The sequence below is a fragment of the Poecilia latipinna genome, unplaced genomic scaffold (genome assembly GCF_001443285.1).
Source record: "Poecilia latipinna isolate Pla-1442-1.1 unplaced genomic scaffold, P_latipinna-1.0 Scaffold535, whole genome shotgun sequence".
Classification (NCBI taxonomy): Eukaryota; Metazoa; Chordata; class Actinopteri; order Cyprinodontiformes; family Poeciliidae; genus Poecilia; species Poecilia latipinna.
Window position 1 is genome coordinate 262,717 of NW_015113151.1, and position 21,930 is coordinate 284,646.

Sequence of the window (21,930 nt, forward strand, 5' to 3'; positions counted from 1 at the left end):
ACTACTTTCCCACGCCTGTTGTTTTGGCGTGTGCTTTCTGTTGGTCACCCCATCGCCACCCTTCTCTTTTCCCCCTCCCACTTCTCTCACCCTTTTCCCCCATCACATCTCCCTCCGTCAATCTCGTCTCTGCTAGTACGGTTTTTCTGAAGCGGATTGGCTTTGGCGAGAGCTTGGGGGTGGGATCTCGCGATTGTTGGATTTTTTTTTCCGATGGGGAGGGTGGAGGGGAGATTCGAAGATGGCGCCCGTCGTGACGGGGTAAGTAGAAATTGGACCATAATGTGGTTGAAAAAGGTCAAGTTATCACATAGAGAAGCATTCCTAGGTTTCACAGAGTTTTTATTCATATTGGAAGTTATAGTTTTTTAAATATTAGCGTTGTTAACTCGGTAATCTCACCGAATTCAGCTTGTGCTTTAAAGCTGGGTCAGTTTCTCAAAACTATTTTTCGCAGCATGCTGGTTTTCTATTCCTCTTGAATTTCTCCTTAATTATTTCAGATTAGTGCATATATTTCGTATTTTGTATGTTTTCTTAATCAGTGTTTGCCCTTATTTCTCCTGTATATCCCTAAAACGTGTTAATGGCGACATTTTCGAAATTAAAACTGCAATGTATTTGTCTCAACAGTTTAAAACGATATCAGTTCCTGCCTTCTTTTTGAAAGTATTGGTTTATTATAGCCAATTCTCTTTCCATGCTCCACAACAGCCTGTTCCATCTCAACATCTGTTCATTTTACGATTATAGCTGCTGATTGATTATATTACTGGTGAAATAACAGTGAAATAACTATTGTGCATTAAACTCGAACTGTTAGGACAGTTACAGAGGCTAAAGTTTGACTTTTTTGCTGCTGTATACTAAAACAATACCTAAAATGCATCAAATCCTGTTGTTGTTTTGCAGGAAGTTTAGTGAGCAACATCTGCCTCGACGGTTAACGAGGTGAGTAGAAACTTCAGCTAAGCCCGACAGAACATACTATTTACAAGTACAACTTACCAAATCAGTAAATCATCAAACTTAAGTTATCTGATTTCTGAAATTCAAAAAGTGAGACTCCTATAGATTTGCTAGCCACCATGAAAATGCACCATGTAATAAAGTGCACATTCTTGGTTGGAGCTTCTTTTACATGCATTACTCCATCTGACTCGTTGTATGGATGTGGTCAGGATAGTTCGCTGGCTAAGCACAGTGATACCATAGTCAATAAAACAAGTTTTGATGTATTTTAAAGCACATAGCATACCAATAAGGCTTGTCGGCTCAAAGAAGCTTTAAGTTCTCTGAAATGTCCTGGTAGACAGTTGCTGAGCTTGAACTTGATAAAACACAGTGGATCAAACCCAGCAGATGACATGGTTCCTCAAACCGTCACCAGCTGTGGAAACTTCACACTGGATCTCAAGCAATCTAGATTTCGCAGCTCTGTGCTCGTCTTCCAGACTGTGGGACCTGGATTTTAAATCAAATGTATTTTTTTTTTCCCTATCTGTATATGAATGAAATTATATATTTCATTGCCATCTTGTTTTTTAAATTACCTTTCTTAGCTCTTTGCAAAGGGAGCTAAAAATCTGACATTGTGCACAATCATATGATTTTGTGCTGATATACATCTACACAAACGATTTCTGCATTGAAATCATTTTGATGAATTTTATGTAATATATTCAAACTTATAAAGTGAAGGGGTTTCACTTTTTGAACAGGATTACCAAAATAAATGGTTTGATATTCTAATTTACGGAGTTACACTTTTATTAAGCCGATTGCTATTTGTGGTATTTAATACATCTTTATTCCAGGGAGGCTATGAGGACGTACTTGAAAGAGAAGGAGGATCAGACAGTCCTCGTACTGCATGCAAAAGTGGCACAAAAGTCATACGGGAACGAGAAAAGGTTTGTGTGAGGCCGATTTATTCAAATAAAAATAGTTTCTAAACAGGATACATGTTTGGAGCTTTTTCATATTATTAATATTGTCCCCCCTCTTAGGTTTTTCTGCCCGCCACCATGCGTGTATCTGATGGGGACGGGTTGGCAGAAGAAGGTGAAGGAGTTGGTGAAGGAAGGTTGCTCTGAACCAGAGGCCCAGCCTTATGTTTTCATTGGGATAGGCAGCAGTGAGCAAGACATGCAGCAACTCTTTCTGGAAGGAAAGGTGAGTCACAAATAGTGATATAACATGGGCTCACAGTATCTTACAAAAGTATTTTGCCACACCACAAACACAAACATCAATGTGTTGTATCTGAATTTACGTTATAGACAAGGGTGTAATAGTATCAAGAAACCAGCTGGTTTCGTTAGCAAGAAACCAGCTGGTGGTTTCTTAATACTAGTTGAGGGTAATTATTATTATTTTTTTTTTTTACTTTGTTCAACTGTAAAGATTTCTAACAATTCTATTTTATGAGTGTCCCAAGTAATTTGACAAGTGATCTGCATAGAGCTAACTCCAGGTTTGGTTTGATTTTTGTTAACTAATAAGGTCGTCATGAAACAATAAAACCACTAGACAACAAGATTTATGAATGGGAAGTTTCTGAATAACTCTGTGCTGACATTTGATTATTGAAACAAGTGTACATTCCTGTGGAGGAATTCTGATATATCAACAATCCAAACGATTTATGAATTGAGTGCAGCTGCTGTATAAACTCCTGCTGACAGACTGGCATCTGGAAACTGTACTGGTGGGCAGTTGCATGTCTGTTGCTGCGAACGTACTTGATGCTGTTTAAACGCTACGGACGTTTGGATTTTCCTCCGTATCAGTAATATTTACATTCAGCTAGATGTTGTTTCAGGTGTCCAACGAAGTTCATTATAGAGAGCTTTGTAATTTGTTGCCGATGAAAAATATTGACATTAAGTCTAGATTCTTTCCTTTTGTGTTCACTGTAGCTGACTGAGAAGCCAGCTAATCGGTAGCTTGAATAATTAGATGAGGCCAGCTAGAGAGCTCCAGAGATCCAGTAGGAAAATCAGTCGACGGGACATCTCACTCAACAAATCTAACCTTATCTGGAAAGTGACAAGAATAAAGGTTTAGAATGGGTTTTGATCAAAGAACTATCATATTTAAGAAAGATCCCAGAAATTCCAGATTTAAATTTGATTGAGAATTCGTGGCAAAATTTAAAAACTGCTGTTTAAATTCTGACTGAGCCTAAGCAATCTTGCTAAGAGTGGACAGAGGTGTTGAACCAACTCAATGTAGTTACAGCTGCAAGTGTTTTATTTTTCTATCATATGATTGATTCAGATAGGCTAAATACAGATGCACTGAACAATTTTCAGATTTTTATTTGCGATAAATTCTGGAAGCCATCTATCTTCCTCCTGGCCCTTGTTGGAGTACCACAAATCCCAATTAAGTTCGCCCATGTTTGATAGTAATTTGACAAAATGTGGAAAATCGCATGGGGTATGAACACTTTTGCAAATTACTGTGTATGCAGCAGCTTTATACTTTAGAAACTTGTTCTGTCAAACGCATAAAAAAAGGAATTGAAAGCGGCTCTAACTTGGTGTGTCCTCAAAAACACCTCTAACGTTTTGCCCTCTCTCTGCGGTAGAACTTCTGCACGGCTAAAACCCTGTATATCAGTGACTCAGACAAAAGAAAGCACTTCATGCTGTCTGTGAAGATGTTACATGGAAACAGCTCGGATATCGGCGTTTTCCCCAGCAAGAGGATCAAAGTCATCTCCAAACCTTCCAAGAAGAAACAGTCCCTGAAAAACGCAGACTGTGAGTCCACACCACATCACTGTGCGGATTTAATCTCTTGGAGAACATTTGGTTTCATGTTCCTCTCCATCTTTCACCAGTGTGCATAGCTTCTGGGACTAAAGTGGCCTTGTTCAACCGCCTGCGTTCCCAAACAGTCAGTACCAGGTACCTTCATGTTGAGGGAGGGAACTTTCATGCCAGCTCCCAACAATGGGGCGCCTTCTACATCCACCTGTGTGAGTCAATCTTTCTTTTTTTCTTCTTCTTATTCTTCTTTTTAGCTTTCAGTTATTTATGTATTTATTTGAATAAGTAGATGCTGAGAGAATTTTATCAATTTGTTTAGTGGATGACGATGAATCTGAAGGGGAGGAATTCACCGTAAAAGATGGCTACATTCACTACGGCCAGACGGTGAAATTGGTCTGCTCTGTTACTGGCCTGGCCCTGCCTAGACTGGTATGTAAGCTGCTGTTGCACAAATGTCCCGAAGTGTAGCAGGACATTTGTTTTTTGTTTGTGTCTGTGTTTTCTTTGGCAGCGTTCACGATGGGTGCTCTTTCTGCATTTCTTCAGATCATTCGTAAAGTTGACAAGCAAGCAGCGCAGTTGGATGCAGATGATCCTGTATCTCAGCTTCACAAGTGTGCCTTCTACCTGAAAGATACAGAGAAAATGTATCTCTGTCTTTCACAGGAAAGAATCATCCAGTATCAGGTGCGTAGATGGATGCCTGTGCACAGCTACACGTCTGCAGCTGTTGACAATTTTTTTTTTTTTTTTTTTTTTTTTTTTTTTATAAAAGTTTTTTTTTTAAAATAAAGATTAGGGAAATAGTCTTTGAAGGGTGATTTATACCGTAATTGTATATTTTCTGCTACATACAAGGAAGCTGCAGTACATTTGTCCTAAATGTTTGTCACATTTATATTTTAAATGAAAACGAATCACTTTGAATATCATTATCATGAAGTGATGCAGTAGGCAATAAAATGAAGCTGCTAAACTTGACATGTGCAAAGGCTGCATGATGTATTCTTCTGATTTTTGTGGCTACACGGTTTATGCTCTTTATTTTATTCTGTACATAGCTTTTGTTGCAGCATTTCTAAATGCACATTGCATGGATCAGTAGACTAAGTTTGTAGAAGTACACATTGTGTGTTGATACAATGACAATATTGATGTTTTGTATCACAAATCTACTGTTATTTTTGTAGTAATGTGTGCAATATTAACATCGCAAAGAACTGCTTGGACGTTGATGAGTATTTATCGAATAGGATAGATGTTATTATCCCACACTGGTAGATTCAAGTATAAAAACATCGAGGCATTTAGGTTCACACATAGATACAGAAGTGTTAAAAATATATAAGAGAAAAAAATTAAGAATAATATACCTGTACAGTAAGTACAGAACTACAACATGAAAGTAAATGTGCACTTGTCAGCAATAACATACTTGGATCCAAGAAATGTGCAACTGAGCAAGGATTTTTAGAAAAATGTACAAAATGTGTATTGCATGTAAACGTCAGTCTGTTATCATAATCCAAATTCTTATGACGATAATTTTTTTTTTCACAATAACTACAAACAGCATGAATGTTTCCCTACAAGAAATATTACTTTCTTTACCAGAAGTAATCTGCTTAAGCTAAAACAGCAGACACTGCCTGAGTAAAGTCCTTCAATACAACCCTATTGTTGAGATAGAAATAATACATTTATTCTTTCCATTTTCTAACACTGTTTGATTACTTCATCATCACAACATTAACCAACATTATTGCATGTTTTCCTAATGTTATGAAACTTTAATTGGAACCAGACAGATGAAGAATGTTTCTCATCAGTGATAGATCAGAAATTCAATCTGTCAGAGCACCATTAAAAAGGTTTCAACAAACAAGTGTAGAAGTTTTGTTTTTAATTTTTGTAACTAGCATGTGATTTAAATAATTTCTATCCCAGGGTACGCCATGCCCCAAAGACTCTCGCAAGGAAAACGTTAATGACGGCGCAGCATGGACCATCATTAGCACTGACAAAGCAGAGTACACATTTTGTGAAGGCATGGGTCCAGTCCCCACACCGGTCAGCCCCGTCCCTGTGGTGGAAAGTCTGCAGGTAACCACAGATCCGACTTTGTTTCGCATCATTCCAACCCCTAGACTGCAGTCTTTTTTCAGGCTCTTTTAAGATGCGCATTTTTCTCCCTCCTCAGTTGAATGGCGGAGGAGATGTGGCCATGTTGGAAGTGACGGGACAGAACTTCACCCCTAACCTCAGAGTTTGGTTTGGCGATGTGGAGGCAGAAACCATGTACAGGTAAAACGGTCTGCCAGAGCTCAGCTGTGTGCGCGCGCGTCTCCCTCTGTGTTGATGCAGACTCCAACCTGTTTGCTTGTTCAGGTGTGGAGAGAGCATCCTCTGTGTAGTTCCAGACATCTCTTCCTTCAGGGAGGGTTGGCGCTGGGTGCTGCAGCCCGTTCAGGTTCCCGTCACGCTGGTCCGCAACGACGGAATCATCTACCCCACAGGCCTCACTTTCACCTACACTCCCGAGCCGGGACCACGGCCTCACTGCACTGCCACTGGGATCATCCTCCGATCCAACAGCAACGCTTCCTCATCACCAGCATCTTCCTCTTCACCTTCATCTTCAGTAGGCGGCCACGGCGATGGCCACGCTGCCAGCAGCAGTGACTCAGGCGTGTCAGTACTGACGTAGTCGGCTGTGGTTCATGGTTCGTGGGAAAGGACGTGCAGTTTTTGTCTAAAAGGATCTGCAAGCCTGCGCTGAAGTTCTGAAGCTTTATATTTTCAGAGAAACAGTGAAAACATAAGGAATGCTTCTGAGCTGGGAAAGGATGAGTTAAAAAAAAAAAAAAAAAAACTTTTTTTACTGACTTTGTGCTTCAGCGCCATCTGGTGGAAAGTTGTGGACATGAGCCCCACTCAGACTTTGATATCCCAGATCCTCACCTATAAGAAGGGGGATGTGCCTTCTAATGCTAACACCTGGATTTGATAAGATGTTGTTTTTATACTTATGTGGGTGTGAAAGGTGTCTTCCTTCTGCTTTTTACCATTAAAATCTTATTTTTAATGAACAACCTTAACTATTCTTAGAAAAGGACAATTTGTAAAGGTAACATTGTTTTTATGCACCATAAAAACATAATGTTATTCAGATTATATTTTATAAACTTTTTCGGTACATTTGACCATTTTTGTATGATACTGCAAACTTACTTTATTTTGTTATCATATAGGTTGCTATTTGTGATCCCTATTTTTGTCTTGTCTCAAGTTGGTTGTATTTCTTTAACTGTCGTACTACAATTTCATTCTCTTCACAGCACTGTTTATTACATGTTAGCTGTTAATAACAAACATTTTAACAATTTTATCTGCTGGTCAATAATGGGTCAGTGTACACGAAGTAAACCTGATTTGGAAACATGTCTTTGAGGTTCATACTTTTTAAAATCTTCTAAAACTCTATGCATGCCGCTCTGAGCTGACCTTCCCAGCTCTACACATTTGATGCATCAGCCCAATGCAACCAGTCTTACTTTATGATTTTTCACAGTTTTTTTGGTATGTTTTATGTACTGCTTCCAGATTGACATGAGTGATGGCTAAATTCAGTATGCCATTAGTTCAGTGTGTTGTGTGATGTGATCTAAAACATAGTGGACTCAGTTGAGAGGTGAAGCGGAGTTTTTAAAAGTAACCCATTAAACGTCTTTTTGAAGTTACGATGCGCATTTGACGTATCGCATTGTCACTCATTTGCATGCGTCGCTGTATCTTTGGCACATGCATAATAGGAAGACTACTTAAGCTTCTGAATCGCACCTCTTTGAGAATGTTAAATTGTTGTGTAGGGAAAACTATAGACATGGCGATATGTGAATAATGAGGTGCAAAGTGATGTGGAAAAAATTTTACTGTTTTTTTTTGTTTTGTTTACACTTAAATGTTTCAAATTGTTAAATCATACTTTAGCAACACTAATTCCATACTACGACTAGTCACTCAAAATCTTTATTTTTTTAAAGCCACTCAGCTGTGGCCTTGTCGGTCTTGATTTGTGTCACAAAATATATTGTTATAAATCTAAAAACAGATCTAACCGAATTTATGTGGAATTGTGTATTCACTCTGCTCTTGTTAAATACCAATAGTGTCACTCACCACTTGGACATACTCCACAGGCTAGAGGTCATATTTGCCTATTTTTAAACCAGGACCCAGATTGCTAAAAGTAATGTGACACTTGGTTACTGTGTTTTGTTTGTTGTGTAAGCTGCTTGAGCCATGCACTTCCAAGTTGTGTGAATGAAGAATTTTGTTTGAACAGGGCAAAATACATGGATCTGGGATTTAGATCATATCACGTTACATCTTGGTGTGATTGGAAATCGCAAGTGAGGCATATTAACATCATTAGAACAGCTGTACTAGCACTTGCTAAGCCTCTAAACATAGATTGACGGGCTTGCGAACAGTACACTCTAAAAACTGTTGGGCTATTTCTTTAACCCAAATGCTGAGTTTAAGTTGCTGGAACAGAAGTTTTAAAGAAAGGCTAGATCTAAAACTGTGACCTTGTTTGTTGGGTTAAAGAAGACCGTCATTATTATTTACACAATAATTGTGATCTATATAACCACCTAATCAGACCTCATTGAACCTTTTCCATAGCATATAAGAAGATGGTAAAACTATACTGTTTAATAATGGATTGTGTTTATGTCTGTAGTTCTCACTATTTTTTTCACTTAAGCTAAGATAGTTAATACAAACTGGTGCTAGCTGGATCCATAGATTACTCTTTAAAAAAAGAATTGGTCCTAAAGTAAATAAAGACAGGATATATTGCTCACAGTTGTAGATATTCATTCAGGGTGTATACGTAGTGCGGGTGGCACTTGACGGTTCTTGGATAGAAACTTTTGTTTAGCCTTTCTACCTTTGCTCTAACTGCCCTGTAGCATCTACTGAAGGGGAGCAGGGTGAGAGAGTGGAATGATGCTGCTCTCACCTCGTGCTGCAGGTTCTTTCTGCTCTCTGCTGTACAGCAGAATGTCGGGATGCTGGGAGTGATTCAGGCTCATGGAGTCCATGATGAGGTCTTTTGGACCTGTCCAGGTCCAGATTATTCAGATTATTGCTGTCACACCACTCGGATGGTGTGACAGACCTTCTTTCTGAATCTCTGCAGACGGATAACCCAAATGGGTCATATTTAACCCAGCAGTTTTTAAAGTGTGCAACATGTATATTTAGGCACAGTACATACTATTCCTGGCATGATTGAGCTTTTCTGAAGGCTCTAATTGATGCTCCTTTTCATGCAGCAGTAAGAGGATAGACAGGGTAAAGAACAAAATAAATAAAAACGTCTCTACTGTAGCTGGCGTGATCAGTACCAACCTTTTGCCCCACGTATGTGGGATGGGAATTAGGACATTTACTGAAGGGTTTCCTGTTGCTGGTAGGGGGAGGAGAGAAGCTGACAATTTCCTGGAAGAACATCAGGGCTGGGATAGCAGAGGAGAGCGCAGTGCCACTGTTCAATTGGACCCCCTGAGTTATAAAACACTGAAACCCAACACAGGAATCCAAGAGAAGATCTTTGCACTTATAGTTGCAAAACTGCATTCCAATTTATTTCTTATGTCGTTTCACTTTAAGTGACGACCTTCCCTTAATCCTGGATTTTATTTGATGGATTCATTTTTGGAAACACATTTTCTGATTTGTGTTGCACAGGATTTGAACGACCACAACAGAAATATTTCTAGAATCGGCAGAGATTTATTGCCCTTTTTTTTCTTTTTTTTTAATATATATATACATATTATTAATTAATTAATTAATTAATTCTTACCTCGTATATTATTGTTGTGCAAAGTCCGCTCCCGTCTATTTTGGTTAAGTATTATCCAGCAAGTGAGCACAAGTATCACATCTCTATTCTGGCTCTGCACCCGTAATAGACACACGGATCGCTTTCGCAGACTGACACCGCTGCCTGCGGGACGCTCGTCGCTCCTGTGTTATTTCCCCATCTTTTTTGTCAGAACTTTCTAAACTTTCGACGATAGAAGCGCCTGAAATGCTCGCCATCTCCATTGTGTTTCTCATTTTCCCCGCTGCGCTCCTTGTTGCCGCGCAAAGCGTTGGGGATCTCCAGGGCCTCACCTCTCCAGGAGGCAGCGCCGGCTTCGAGCCGCCAGGTAAGTAGGTGTTGTACGTGTAAATTAATAAAGGGGAAAAAAAGAGTTTTGTAGGAGAGTTGGGGAAAGTGGATTCGTTAGCTGAACAACCAAAAGTTAATTGCCAGTATGACAACATGTCATGTCTTGGTTCAGAATCACCTTCCTAATAAAGGTGATTTTGCTTATGGCTGCAAAATGGAATATATTTACAAATCTATTTGTTTTGCTGCTATGCAGTGTTGTACTGGTTCATCCCTAACAAGAACTAGTTTTTGTATTTATAATTTTTCTGAATTATATTTTTAAATAATAATTGCATCGTGACATCACTCACACATTTGCATGTGGATCATCTCATTGCCTTGCATCCCTCATATTCTGTCCTGTGTAAACTATGGTTGAATATCGTTACATATTTTAATTGTTTAATGAGCAGAAAAGAAAATGCTCATTGAATTCTGGTCCATTCAGATGTGTAACTTTTAACACTTTCTTATCGATCAGGACATAGCGTTAAAATGTTTCGCCAATAGCTTTTTCCCATTTAGGCAGTTGTCACACACAGTCAAAAACCCACAGTAACACCAATCCATAGCTAAATCCTGAAAGTTGAAGTTGTGTTAGACAGAAGCATCATGTCTTTACGTTGATTCTTTTTATTTATATGAATTTATTTTATTTATTTATTCTGGATGCATGTATCCCCTCCAATCAACCATGTAAACAAATCTGTCTTCACAACATGAGTGATATACAGTCACCATGCAGACGTCCAGTTCTGCAGGGCTTTGCACACACCACAGAAATGCAATAGCACATCACAGGCGTTCTCACTCTTCAGAAATGCCAGTTTCATCAATGACCAAAGGGTCAGAGTTGTTGCTCTCTATCTAGATATACTGTTCGTCCCACAGCTTGAAGAGAAAAACAAATCTATATATGAAAGCAAAAAAAAGACCCAAAACATTCTCAAAATATAACATAAAAAGTGATGGTAATATAACTTCCACACTTATTGGCAGACAGGGTAGATATTTAGAAAAACAATTATCTAAACTAGCATAGCCTCGCACTAAAAAGATTTCTTAATTTCTAGCTTGTTTATTTACTGCATTTATTCACTAAAATGAGAAAAATCCCATTTGCTTTGTTTGTTTACTTGTCTTTAGAAACACTGTTGCCTCACTTTTCACCAAGAATTTTTATACATTTACTCAATCATTTTAAAAACGATTAAAACTTTGTTTATTAGAGTGCCTTTGTCACTTATGAGTAGTAATTGTCAACTTACTATTTCTCTAGTATATATATATATAAAAAAATCATTCAACATTATTCAAAAAGGTAAAGACAAGAAAGCATAATACAAGCAAACAAAAGCTGAAAGAATTTTGATGAGTTGTCAAAAATTAGGTGCAAGAGTGACGCAGGGGTGGAGCCAAGTACGGAGAGGCCTTAGTCGTCAACGTGACTCTCACGGGTTTGAGTCCTGGGCCGATGTCCTTTGTCACATGTCTTTCTTTTTTCCTGTCTGACCACTCTCCAATAAAGGCCATCAGAGCTGATAAAGCCATAAAAAAGTAATGTTATTTATGGTATTTTATGGTTCTTTGCCAGGGTTTCAAGTAAATGTGAAGGGCACTGTGAAATTCGGGGAAAAAAAGCAGCTTTTAAGGAATGTACACATCATTTAAATGAGGTAAAGTTCAGTGCTGTCCTGTTCATTTTCGGATGATCTTTCGTCAGTCGCACTAAATGTGCAGATCGTTCAAAACGTTTATCGTGTCTCAGCTTGCATTGGCTTCACATCTTCATTTGATTGGAATTTTTTCCTGGTGATATTCCTGTAGATCATTTGTGGATAAGAACAAAACTCTTAATTTTACCATGACATATATTTAAAAGCTTTTTGAAGTTTGCTGGTGCCAGCTGGTCGTGGGCTTTGCTGGAAGACCTTTGACCTCGCTCCTTGAAGTACACAGATTCTTGTGTCAGAGATAAAAATGAGCTCTGACTCAGTAGTCCGAGAGTCCTGCACCAGGAAACTGTGTCACTTACCCCACGTTTTCCCAGCCTAGACTCAGACATGGAACACACTGTACATTTTAAAGGGTAATTACATCAGTTGATTCAGCCTTAAATACTCCAGAGAGACTGTGCTCAAGTACATTCCGTTTCCATTTTTCCTCATATGTACACATTGGTCTTTCATTCATTGTGCTTGGGTCTTTAAAAGTTTGATATTTTAGTCTTGGTTTTAGCACAGATGTTCTAATGTTTATGACAAAGGCAGCAGCCTACAATAAGCAGCACTACTTCAGTTACATTAACTTTATTTATTATTTTTAGAGTGAGAAGTACTCAACAAACCTTTTCCAATCTGGATATATTAAAAACATGCAAATTGCTAAGTTCTTATCTTGGAATAAATTCTAATTCACATATAATTCAACTCACCTGCCTTTAAATTGACTGCCTTTAAATAGATTTTAGTGATTAAATAGTTGGTATTTTCAAAAATGATCTATTTAAAATCTGAACTCAGATTTTACTGCTTTAAGTAAAGCATTTGTTGTTTTGTTAGAAAACAAAAGTCCATGTAAAAACAGAAGTTACAGCAGGGCAAAACAATAAAATAAAAACAAGAGCAGTGATGACCTCGATGTCAGTAGTCAAATGGTGAAATCCAAAGAAAGTACTGAGGATGAACAAAATACAACTAATATAATTGAGCTTCATATACGCCATAGTGAAACATGATGTCAGCATCATCATGCTACTCTTCAGTGGGGTCAGGAAACCTAGTCGGAGTTGGTGAGAAGATGGACAGAAGTAAAAACAAGTTAATTCTGAAAGGAGACCTGCTGGAAGTTGTGAAATACTGGAGTCTGTAAATGGCCCAGTTAAAGCACAGACCTTCAAATAAAAGTATCTGGCAAGATTTTTAAATTGCAGATCATAGATATTCCCCAATCAATCTGACAGAGCTAAAAAAGAATGTGGAAAAAAAAAAAGTCACTACCTATCATAAAAATCTCAATAAAATAGATGCTATTGTTGTAAACATTATATGATGTTACAAGCTTAATGCAATATCTGTAACATTCTATGTTTGTTTTGGCTAAAGTTAGGATGGATATAAAGTGTCTAATTTTGTCTTTATTTTCCCAGCCAAATAAAAGACGATGAGCAAACTAACCTGAAACTGTCATAAAGACGTTCTTAGACATTCACTGTTTGGAGAGACCGCTCAATAACAAAACTTAATCAATGACTAATTCAATTGTCTTTCTTTCTTTAGACCCATGTATGACTATATATCCACCATGTCTGAGTGAATCTGATCGCTTCAGCCTGGAGGCCCTGCGGAGCATCCACCAGATGATGGATGATGACCAAGACGGTGGGATTGAGGTGGAGGAGAGCATGGAGGTACAAACGGTGGTTTTTACAGCATATTTCATCCTCGTACATGGTTGCTGGGAAGCTCCTTTTACACAAGTCCTTGCATGCAAGAGACGAGTAGAGTGAAGAAGTGGAACAACAGGTGTGCTGGCTGGAGGAGTCAAGTGCTCCTTCAAGGATAGCAACAGTAAATTCTGCCTTTGGCTCAGTGACAAAATCAGTTAGCACCAACAGAATACTGCAACTACACTGACTTTACTGGCGTGCCTTAAAGAGGATATTTGTAGAAGTCATACTCTTCAAAGGTAAACTCATGTTGAAGACACTAAGTCAAAAACGGTTCTGCTATGTTGTCTCTCATTGAAAGATGTGTTGTAAATTTGTTTTGTGCTATTTTCAACCAGATGTTTCACTTGTTTCCAAACAGGTGTGTTTCCAGTGTATTACTGCATCATGTTTCTAAACAGTTTTCCACCTGTGCATTTGCCTCTTGCACTGTAGTAAATGTTTTGAACATCCAGTAAATGGCTCATAAAATATCTGTGAGTCTTTTGCTTTGGTGGTAAAGTCTGGACTTTTAAAATGCTGTTTCCCTGCATAGAGTAGTTCGTGGATACAGTATCCTAGGGCTCAGGTTGCGGTTGGTATGGGAACATCAGTTGACAGGTCCGGGCCAATTGAAGTCCCAAAATTCCAATAGCTGTCATAGAATGGATTTATGGGCAGGAACACATTCCAGGAAACCTCCAACACACTTTTTGCAACACACAGATGTTGGACAAAATAAATAAATGCATTTCAAAACACTCTCTTATAATTTTTATGCTGCAACCTGAAAACATGCGCTGTGTGATTAGGTAGCATTTTTTATTTTAAGTAAAAGAGAAAATTCTCAATGTGTTATGGATCCCTTTGCTTTTGTTTATCTTCAAACATTTCTGTTTTTGCCACGTTTTTCATTCTGCTGCAGTTCATTATTGAAGACATGAAGCAGCAGCAGACTCACAAACACAGCAATCTGCACAGAGAAGACCAGCACATCACAGTGGAGGAGCTCTGGAGGGGATGGAAGTCATCTGAAGGTGTGGCCGTGCACAAGCGACAAAGCATTAGCATGCATTCATAAGGCTCAAACATCCCCTTTAACTTTTAGCATTAATTTGGCAGTGCACAACTGGACACTAGACGATGTTCTACGCTGGCTGAAAGACTTTGTCGAGCTGCCGCAGTATGAGAGGAATTTTAAGGACTTCAGGGTAAATGGAAACACCCTACCCAGGTGAGAAGAACAAAGAATTGCTTCACGATAAAAGTACTAGCTGATGTTACTGTGTTAATAATGAAATTCTCAGTGGCACAAACAGTAAAATATATAATCATAGACATTTATAAAAGAGTAAAAAGGTACATGTAACAGAATTCTAATGCCGCACATATCCCTCATTCTGGCATCATGCTGTGTGGAAGCATTTCTGCTGCAGAGATGGTTAGAATGAATGGCAAGAGTTCAGCCTTCCAACAAGACAACAAATCTAACACACAGCAATGGAATGAATACTGTAGATAAATGGATATTCCTGTGTTAGGATGGTCCAGTCAAAGTCCTATTCACCTAAACCGAAATCCTATTCAGTCTGTGGTTTGTCTAAGAAATAACTTAGTTTATCATCACAAAGTAACAATTCTAAATGGCAGTCTATGAAGTCAGAAAATATTAGAAAACCTTTGCTTATGATGATTAATCCACATTGTTTTATGTCGTAAAATGTACATGTTGGTGGAATAAGCATCTTGAATGCACCAAAACACTGAGACTTCTCAGTGTTTTTCATCCAAGTGTTTAGAAGTTGACAATTTTTATAAAGCTAAGGATACATTTTCTCAGACATTTGAGACCACAAACTCTCTACAACTTCAACAACCAAGAATAATGCAAGAACAATGTCCTTTAAAGAAAAGCCCTTTTTTTTTTTGTAATGCGTACCAGAACTGAATCTGACCTGATTTATGTTTGTAGGATTGCAGCAAATGAGCCATCCTTCCTGAGTTCCCAGTTGAAAGTGCTGGACCAGAGAGACAAACAGAAGCTCAACATCAAAGCTCTGGATGTGGTGTTGTTTGGACCACCTACACGTGAGAACTGTTCCTCACTTTCCTCTTTCTTCATATGTAGTTTTAGCCTTTCTCTTTCAGCACCATCACTTAATGTGTTTGGATTTTTCTAAAGATAACGCTACCATCCGTACAAATGGACAGTTAATTTTGCCTTTCACAACCCATTATTGTGCCTTTCCATTCTATAACAGGCCCCCCTCATAACTACATGAAGGACCTGCTGCTCATTGTGTCTGTGGTGATGGGAGTCGGAGGCTGCTGGTTTGCCCAGGCCCAAAACAAAGCCAGCAAGGTTCACGTCACCAAAATGATGAAAGACTTAGAAAGTCTGCAGAGGGCAGAACAGAGCCTCATGGACCTACAGGAACAGTAAATATTTTAGTGTTTTTTTTGTTTTTCTGGGTGTATAATCATTCATACACAGTCAAGTAACTTTTTCTTTTGTCAGTCAAGCTAAGAACCTTTTGCTTTGCCCAGGCTGGAGCGGGCTCAGGAAGAAAAACGAAACGTGGCCGTGGAAAAACAATGCCTGGAGGAGAAGATGAGAGATGAGATCATTGGAGCTCAGGAGGAAGCTCACCGTCTGCACGAGCTGAGACAGGGAGCCGTCAGCGAGCTCAGCCGCCTGCGGTACGCAGAGGAAGAACTGGAACAGGTAGGTACATTACAACAGGAGGGAGAGGGGTCATCAGCAAATGAGCCATCATGTGGTAATTTAACAGGAAGCTTTAAATGACCCCAAACGGTAACACTTTATTTGAAGGGGGGTGAATAAGACTGACATGACACTGTCATAAACACCCGTCATGAACATGAATAAGCCTTCATGACTATTTATGACTGTTGTCATAAAGCGTCATTCGGTAAATTATGACACTTTTAATACAAAGCTGACATTATTCAAAATGTCTTTGCTATGACAACTTGACATTAACCAAGAAATCATTACTGATATAAATTTGTTATAAAAGTATTACTGACTGCACTTTAAAAATTAGGTATCTTTATGTTATTAAAGGTAAAGTTTAAACAGTAATGATTTATTGGTTAATGTCAAGTTGTCATAACAAAGACATTTTGAATAATGTCAACTTTGTATTAAAAGTGTCATAATTTACCGAATGACGCTTTATGACAACAGTCAAATATTCATGAAGGCTTATTCATGTTCATGACAGGTGTTATGTCATGTTTATGACAGTGTCATGACAGTCTTATTTCACCCCCTTCAAATAAAGTGTTACCCCACAAACATGTCTGATTTCGCTATAGCTGCAACGCTAGTTAATTACGGTACTCAAGAATCTCATCAGCCAAAGAGCTGAAATAATTTACATCTGCTTGTAGGTTCTCGTTTGTTCATTTGTTGCTAGCTGTATTTGTTTTTTTTATTTTTCCCCTCAAACTGCGTCCAGTGCTAAACCAGAGTGAGGTCTTATTTAGCAGGAGTACATTTTGTTTTCACCACCAGCACACTGAATCTACCACTAAAAAAACCTTGTGCTATCCTTGTTCCAACTTTTTGCCTGGTCACATAAACATGTTTTCGTCACTTGTGGTTTCCCATGATGACCAACAACACCGATTAAAATGTTCTCAGTTTGAAACTTTGCCTAAATCAGAACAAGAACAATAAAAACAGCTGCTACATAAACAGTAAGTTTGATTAGTACTGAAAAAAAAACAGTCTTACTGTCTCCCATTTTCCACAGTTTTATTTTAATATCCCTTTATCGCTGCACACTGCTGTTTTCACACAGGACATTTCCAGCTGAATTGATAAACATCATGTTCATAAACTGGTGTTTAGAAATAGATGTTGAAATGGAGAGGTTAGCAATATAAAGATTGAGCACAAGCATCAGCTGTTGTAAAAATAGCATTCAAGGTCATTTATTTACAGGCATTGCCAGACAAATGCTGGACTCAGTTTAAAAGAAATGTATCACTGAGTTTTTTGCATATTTGCAGACATAATTAAAACAAACAAACAAAAACAAAAAACACAGCGGTTCAGATATTTACTGGAATATTTTAATTGGTGCAATGAGGTGTTTTGCTGTCTGTTTATAACCTAAAAAATGCTTTACTCTGTCTTTTAAGTACCATTGGAGAACTACCTGTAGCACCAACCCATGTTCAGCAGTGGAACTGCTTTGGTGGAAAAACCCTTTATGAGCTGCAACATGTTTTGGTGCTATAACTCCCTCAAGCTTAAAATGCTACCGGCTTCTATTACTTTCAATCGGTTAAATATAACACGGCTTGGCAGGCGTTGAGCTAACGTCTTCTTTTGGTGGTGTGAATATCTGTGCAGCGAGGTGGGGGGGATGGAAAAGTCTATTTTTTGGTCATTCTCTTTTTTGTTGTTCAACACATGCATGTGACAGCCATGTCATGGATTATAGTCATAACAGCCGTTCTTTTAGTTTAAGTGCAAAGTTCGATAGCAGTGTCTTGTCGTCCAACAACTAATAACTTCTTAATTTTTATCTCTCTGAAAAGGAAACTTAAATAATACGCAAAATCAAGCACTAATGTGTAAACAGATACATTATTGAAGAAATAACTTGTAAGATACCATTGTAGTGTGTTTAACTGGTTTCTTTTAAAGGAAAGGATTTGTGACTCAAATCTGATTTCTAACACTTCTTCAGGTCCGCGGAGCGCTGAAGCAGGCGGAGAAGGAGATGATAGCCAGCTGGACGGTCTCAGGCGCCCTTCAGCAGTGGCTCCAGCTCACATACGAGGTGGAGGTTCAGTACTACAACGTCAAAAAGCACAGCGCAGAACTGCAACTTGCCGCAGCCAAGGAGGAGGTAATGAATTAAAAAAATGCATGCATGTGAAAACAATAACATACTTAAGAACTAATACTTTGGTAAGGTGAATAAGTGATTAAACAACCAGGAACACATTCATGAATTGTTGCAAATTCTACCTGCACTGTCTGTCACATCTCTCTTTAATCTTCTCTGCAGGCAGAGAGGATCAAGAAGAAGAGAAGTTCTGTTCTGGGAACGCTTCACATGGCCCACAGCTCCTCCCTAGACCAAGTCGATCATAAGATCATGGAAGCAAAGTGAGGCACAGAGTCACACAGGCAGCTTTGGTTTTTCGTCTGTCTAAAAACAATGTCAGTTTTGATCACCAAAAAACTTTACATACCCCACAGGCATGCGTTGTCCGAAGTAACAGCTTGTCTGCGAGAACGTCTACACCGCTGGCAGCATATTGAATTCCTCTGTGGTTTTCCCATTATGAGGAATCCTGGACTAGCTAACCTCTCCGCTCAACTCTACTCAGACACGACCGCCTTGGGGTTCCCCCGAGTATCCCAGTCGTCCTGTTCATATCACAGTTCTGTTCACGGCTCAGTAGAAGATCTATTAGATGAACAAGCTGCACCTATTATACCACAGATGCCTGGTGAGTTACAACACTGAAATTATTGATTAATAATTGATTAATTCCTTAAACAATTGGATAAAGTACATTGAAATCTTTTAATTTGCGATCTCACCTCCTAGTCCTAAAAAAGGTTTTCATTGGCCTGTTTATTAGGTACTGTTAACACCACCATCCAGCAACAGAATCCAATCAGGATCTAGATGCTGAAATTCAAACACAGAATCAGAAAGGGAAGAAAGTGGATTTAAGTGACTTTAAATGTGACGTGGTGTAATTATATTTTAAACTAGATAAAGATATGTGTGTTTTGCTACTTTAATGGGCATAAAAGAAGATACAATAGCTAACTGTTGCCTGTTATATGGAAGAAGGTCATATTTGGTCCCTTTCCCGCAGTTCCAATTCCGCCTCTTAAGCGCTCGCCTCGTCTTCGGGGATCCACCATCTCAAGGGCACGTCGTCCTGGAGTCCTCCCTCAGCCACAACCTGCCACCGTCTCCCAAGACCCCGACCTTCTGATCCCCATTAGAGCTCCTTACTCTTGCTATGACGAAGGAGAAGAACTCCGAAAATCTCTTAAAAAACAGTAAGTTCCCATTCCCCACAAGTTTACGTACATTTTTAGAGAACACAGTTACAATTTACAATTTTCCTTGTAAATTTTATTAAGACATCTTCTCTCCATCCTTGTCTGTTTTCACCTTTGTTTTGTTCCCCTTTAATAGAGATTCCCAAGAGAAATTCTTAGACTCTGAGTTCATAATGTCACCTACCCTCAGCAAAATGTTTCCTAGTCCTATCCTGGACACGTCATCCAGAAGGTTGTATCACGATGAGGCTGAGCTCCTTGCAGACAGTCCAATTACAAAGCCTTTAAGTGGACAAGTAGAATTTCCTGCTGATCCTCCAGTTCACAACGTGTCTGAGGAAGAGCATGAAACTCCTGTCGATTTAGGTGTTTCTTGCAAGAAAATGGTAAATGGCAAAATCGTGGATCCTGCTTTGCAAACCATTTCTTTTAAGATTTCTAATCAAGAATCTTGTGGAAATGCTGCACCAAAGAAGATATCTAGACGTAGAAGTGAAGTTTCTACGGATGATGCATTAAGAAAGGGAGTTTCTCATGATTTAGATATGGAGGTCTCACCCATAAAAACAGAGAAACATACCACTGAGGATTTAATGGACGTCCCCTCAAGGAATCTTTACAAAGACAGATACGATGTAGAGCCACTGGAGATGAAAAAGATTTTTCGACCGGAACTGGAATTGTCAGCAGAAACACAGAGGATAACATCAAGGGATATTATGGGGTCTTCAATAAATGTGGCCTCAAGAAAGAAAGGGAGAGATGATGCTGAACTTTTGATTGAATCGAGAAGAGTTACGAGGAATTCAGTGGGAATGTCCCAAGACGCAGCTTTTAGGAAGCTTCCGCTGAATATGGGAGACTTTCAGCTCGAATCTTCTCTGATGGCCGTACCAAAGGATAAAATAGATGAGACTGCTGTAATACCACAAAGAAAGATATCTAGGGAAGAGTTGGAATATTGTTCAGATCCTGCCTCTGTCAAGATGCCCCACAGAGAACCAATGGATGCTTTTAGGGATGCTCCAATCTTTAAAGATACTCCAGAGATTGGACTGGAGTCAGCACAAAGCAGACGGATACTGAGAAATGAAGCTGAGATGTCTGCTGGTTCCCTTAGAAGGAGAATACCTGGACTTTCAAGAAGCAACACCAGTTCAACAGATAGTTTCTCTGAGAATATCTCGTGGGATAGAGTGAATGCTTCAGTTGACATGTCTAAGCATCTGACACTGAGGGACGACCTTGGAGGATTTGAATCGAGTTCTTTGCCATGTCGTGTTGGACAGCCAGATCTTATGCTAACATCACAAGTGCCACGGCAGTCGTCCTCAGACCTCTGTACTGCTGGGCCTCTGAGCCAACTCGTGTATGATGGAATCCTTGAAAAATCATGCAGCTCTATGTCCTCGGTGCATACGCCTCTGTCAGCCTCTACACCAAACCTTCCTCAGAGCAGACTGCTGGCTGAGCTGGAGTTACCACTGCCACCTCCACAGGCTGTTTGCCCAACAATTGCATCACCCTCTGAGAGTGGAGACGAGAAGAACAAAGAGAAGGACAAAAGTAAGAAAACTTTAAAGCTCAAAAACCTTTTTAAAAAGAAAAATGAGTCTACTCCAGAAAAGTCTCACAGCGGTCTTCAGAAGCTCTGACAGCTCACAAGTGTTTCCCCACTTCTGAGTTTTATTGATTCAGAAATTCTAGCTTCAGGACATGTTTTGAGTTGGCTGACTGGCCAAGTGAGGTTACATAATCCTGGGAAAAAAAAGGATTTAGCGTCTGCTGGTGCTTAGTGACATTGGATGAACAATGATTGGCTCGGCTCAGGGACTACATAATGAGCTGCCGAGGAGCAAACCAATGAATTTTATGTGAAGCATCGGTACTGACCTCAAATCCAACAAAGTGTTTAAAGCACAACCTCTGATGGAGATCAGGGTCAATAGGAAGCCAGGAATCCTGGCTGGTGATCTGTATATAATGCTCTGAATGTCATTAAAACCACAAAACTGTTAATAAGAAGTCATCTGGTTATGTGTTGATTAGAAAACCTAAGACTTGGTCTGAGCCTATAAACTGTACAGTGAAGACATTTTCCTCTATAGCAACACTGAGGAAATTGAAAGAACACAGCTTCACCCTGAAGTGAAAAAGCTCTTTACGTGATAAAGAACTTTACTGTTTATGAGGATGTGTTGTTTTTATATGCACATATGATGAAACAGGAAACTGTTTCAGAAAACATCTAAACAGAAAATCAAGGCAACACAACTGTGTGTCTATTTTTATGTTGATTATAAACAGAGTATTTAAGACTATAATTTTCTGCGTGAGTTATTTTATATTTGAAGCCAATTTTACTTGCTTAAGAAGTAGAGATGTGTCGATCAGGTTTTTTCCTGCCGATTCTGTTTCC

At 39.0% G+C, this 21,930-nt stretch overlaps 2 protein-coding genes across 2 annotated transcripts; both read left to right on the top strand.

The window, feature by feature from the left end:
* The first annotated feature begins 4 nt into the window (after window positions 1-4).
* On the top strand, window positions 5-7,227 carry LOC106952699 (recombining binding protein suppressor of hairless-like). Its single transcript, XM_015040995.1, has 11 exons — window positions 5-261; window positions 913-951; window positions 1,818-1,913; window positions 2,010-2,175; window positions 3,596-3,770; window positions 3,851-3,988; window positions 4,099-4,211; window positions 4,329-4,469; window positions 5,730-5,885; window positions 5,983-6,086; window positions 6,171-7,227. The coding sequence occupies exons 1-11, from the start codon at window positions 242-244 to the stop codon at window positions 6,487-6,489; spliced, it is 1,467 nt and encodes a 488-aa protein (XP_014896481.1). The 5' UTR covers window positions 5-241; the 3' UTR covers window positions 6,490-7,227.
* Window positions 7,228-9,716: 2,489 nt separating this feature from the next.
* LOC106952697 (stromal interaction molecule 2-like) lies at window positions 9,717-21,886 on the top strand. The gene is made up of 12 exons (XM_015040992.1): window positions 9,717-10,009; window positions 13,293-13,423; window positions 14,367-14,478; window positions 14,564-14,675; window positions 15,414-15,529; window positions 15,703-15,880; window positions 15,989-16,166; window positions 18,169-18,330; window positions 18,493-18,593; window positions 18,687-18,940; window positions 19,319-19,508; window positions 19,648-21,886. Exons 1-12 carry the CDS (start codon window positions 9,889-9,891, stop codon window positions 21,164-21,166), a joined length of 3,174 nt encoding a protein of 1,057 aa, XP_014896478.1. The 5' UTR covers window positions 9,717-9,888; the 3' UTR covers window positions 21,167-21,886.
* The last annotated feature ends 44 nt before the right edge of the window (window positions 21,887-21,930 follow it).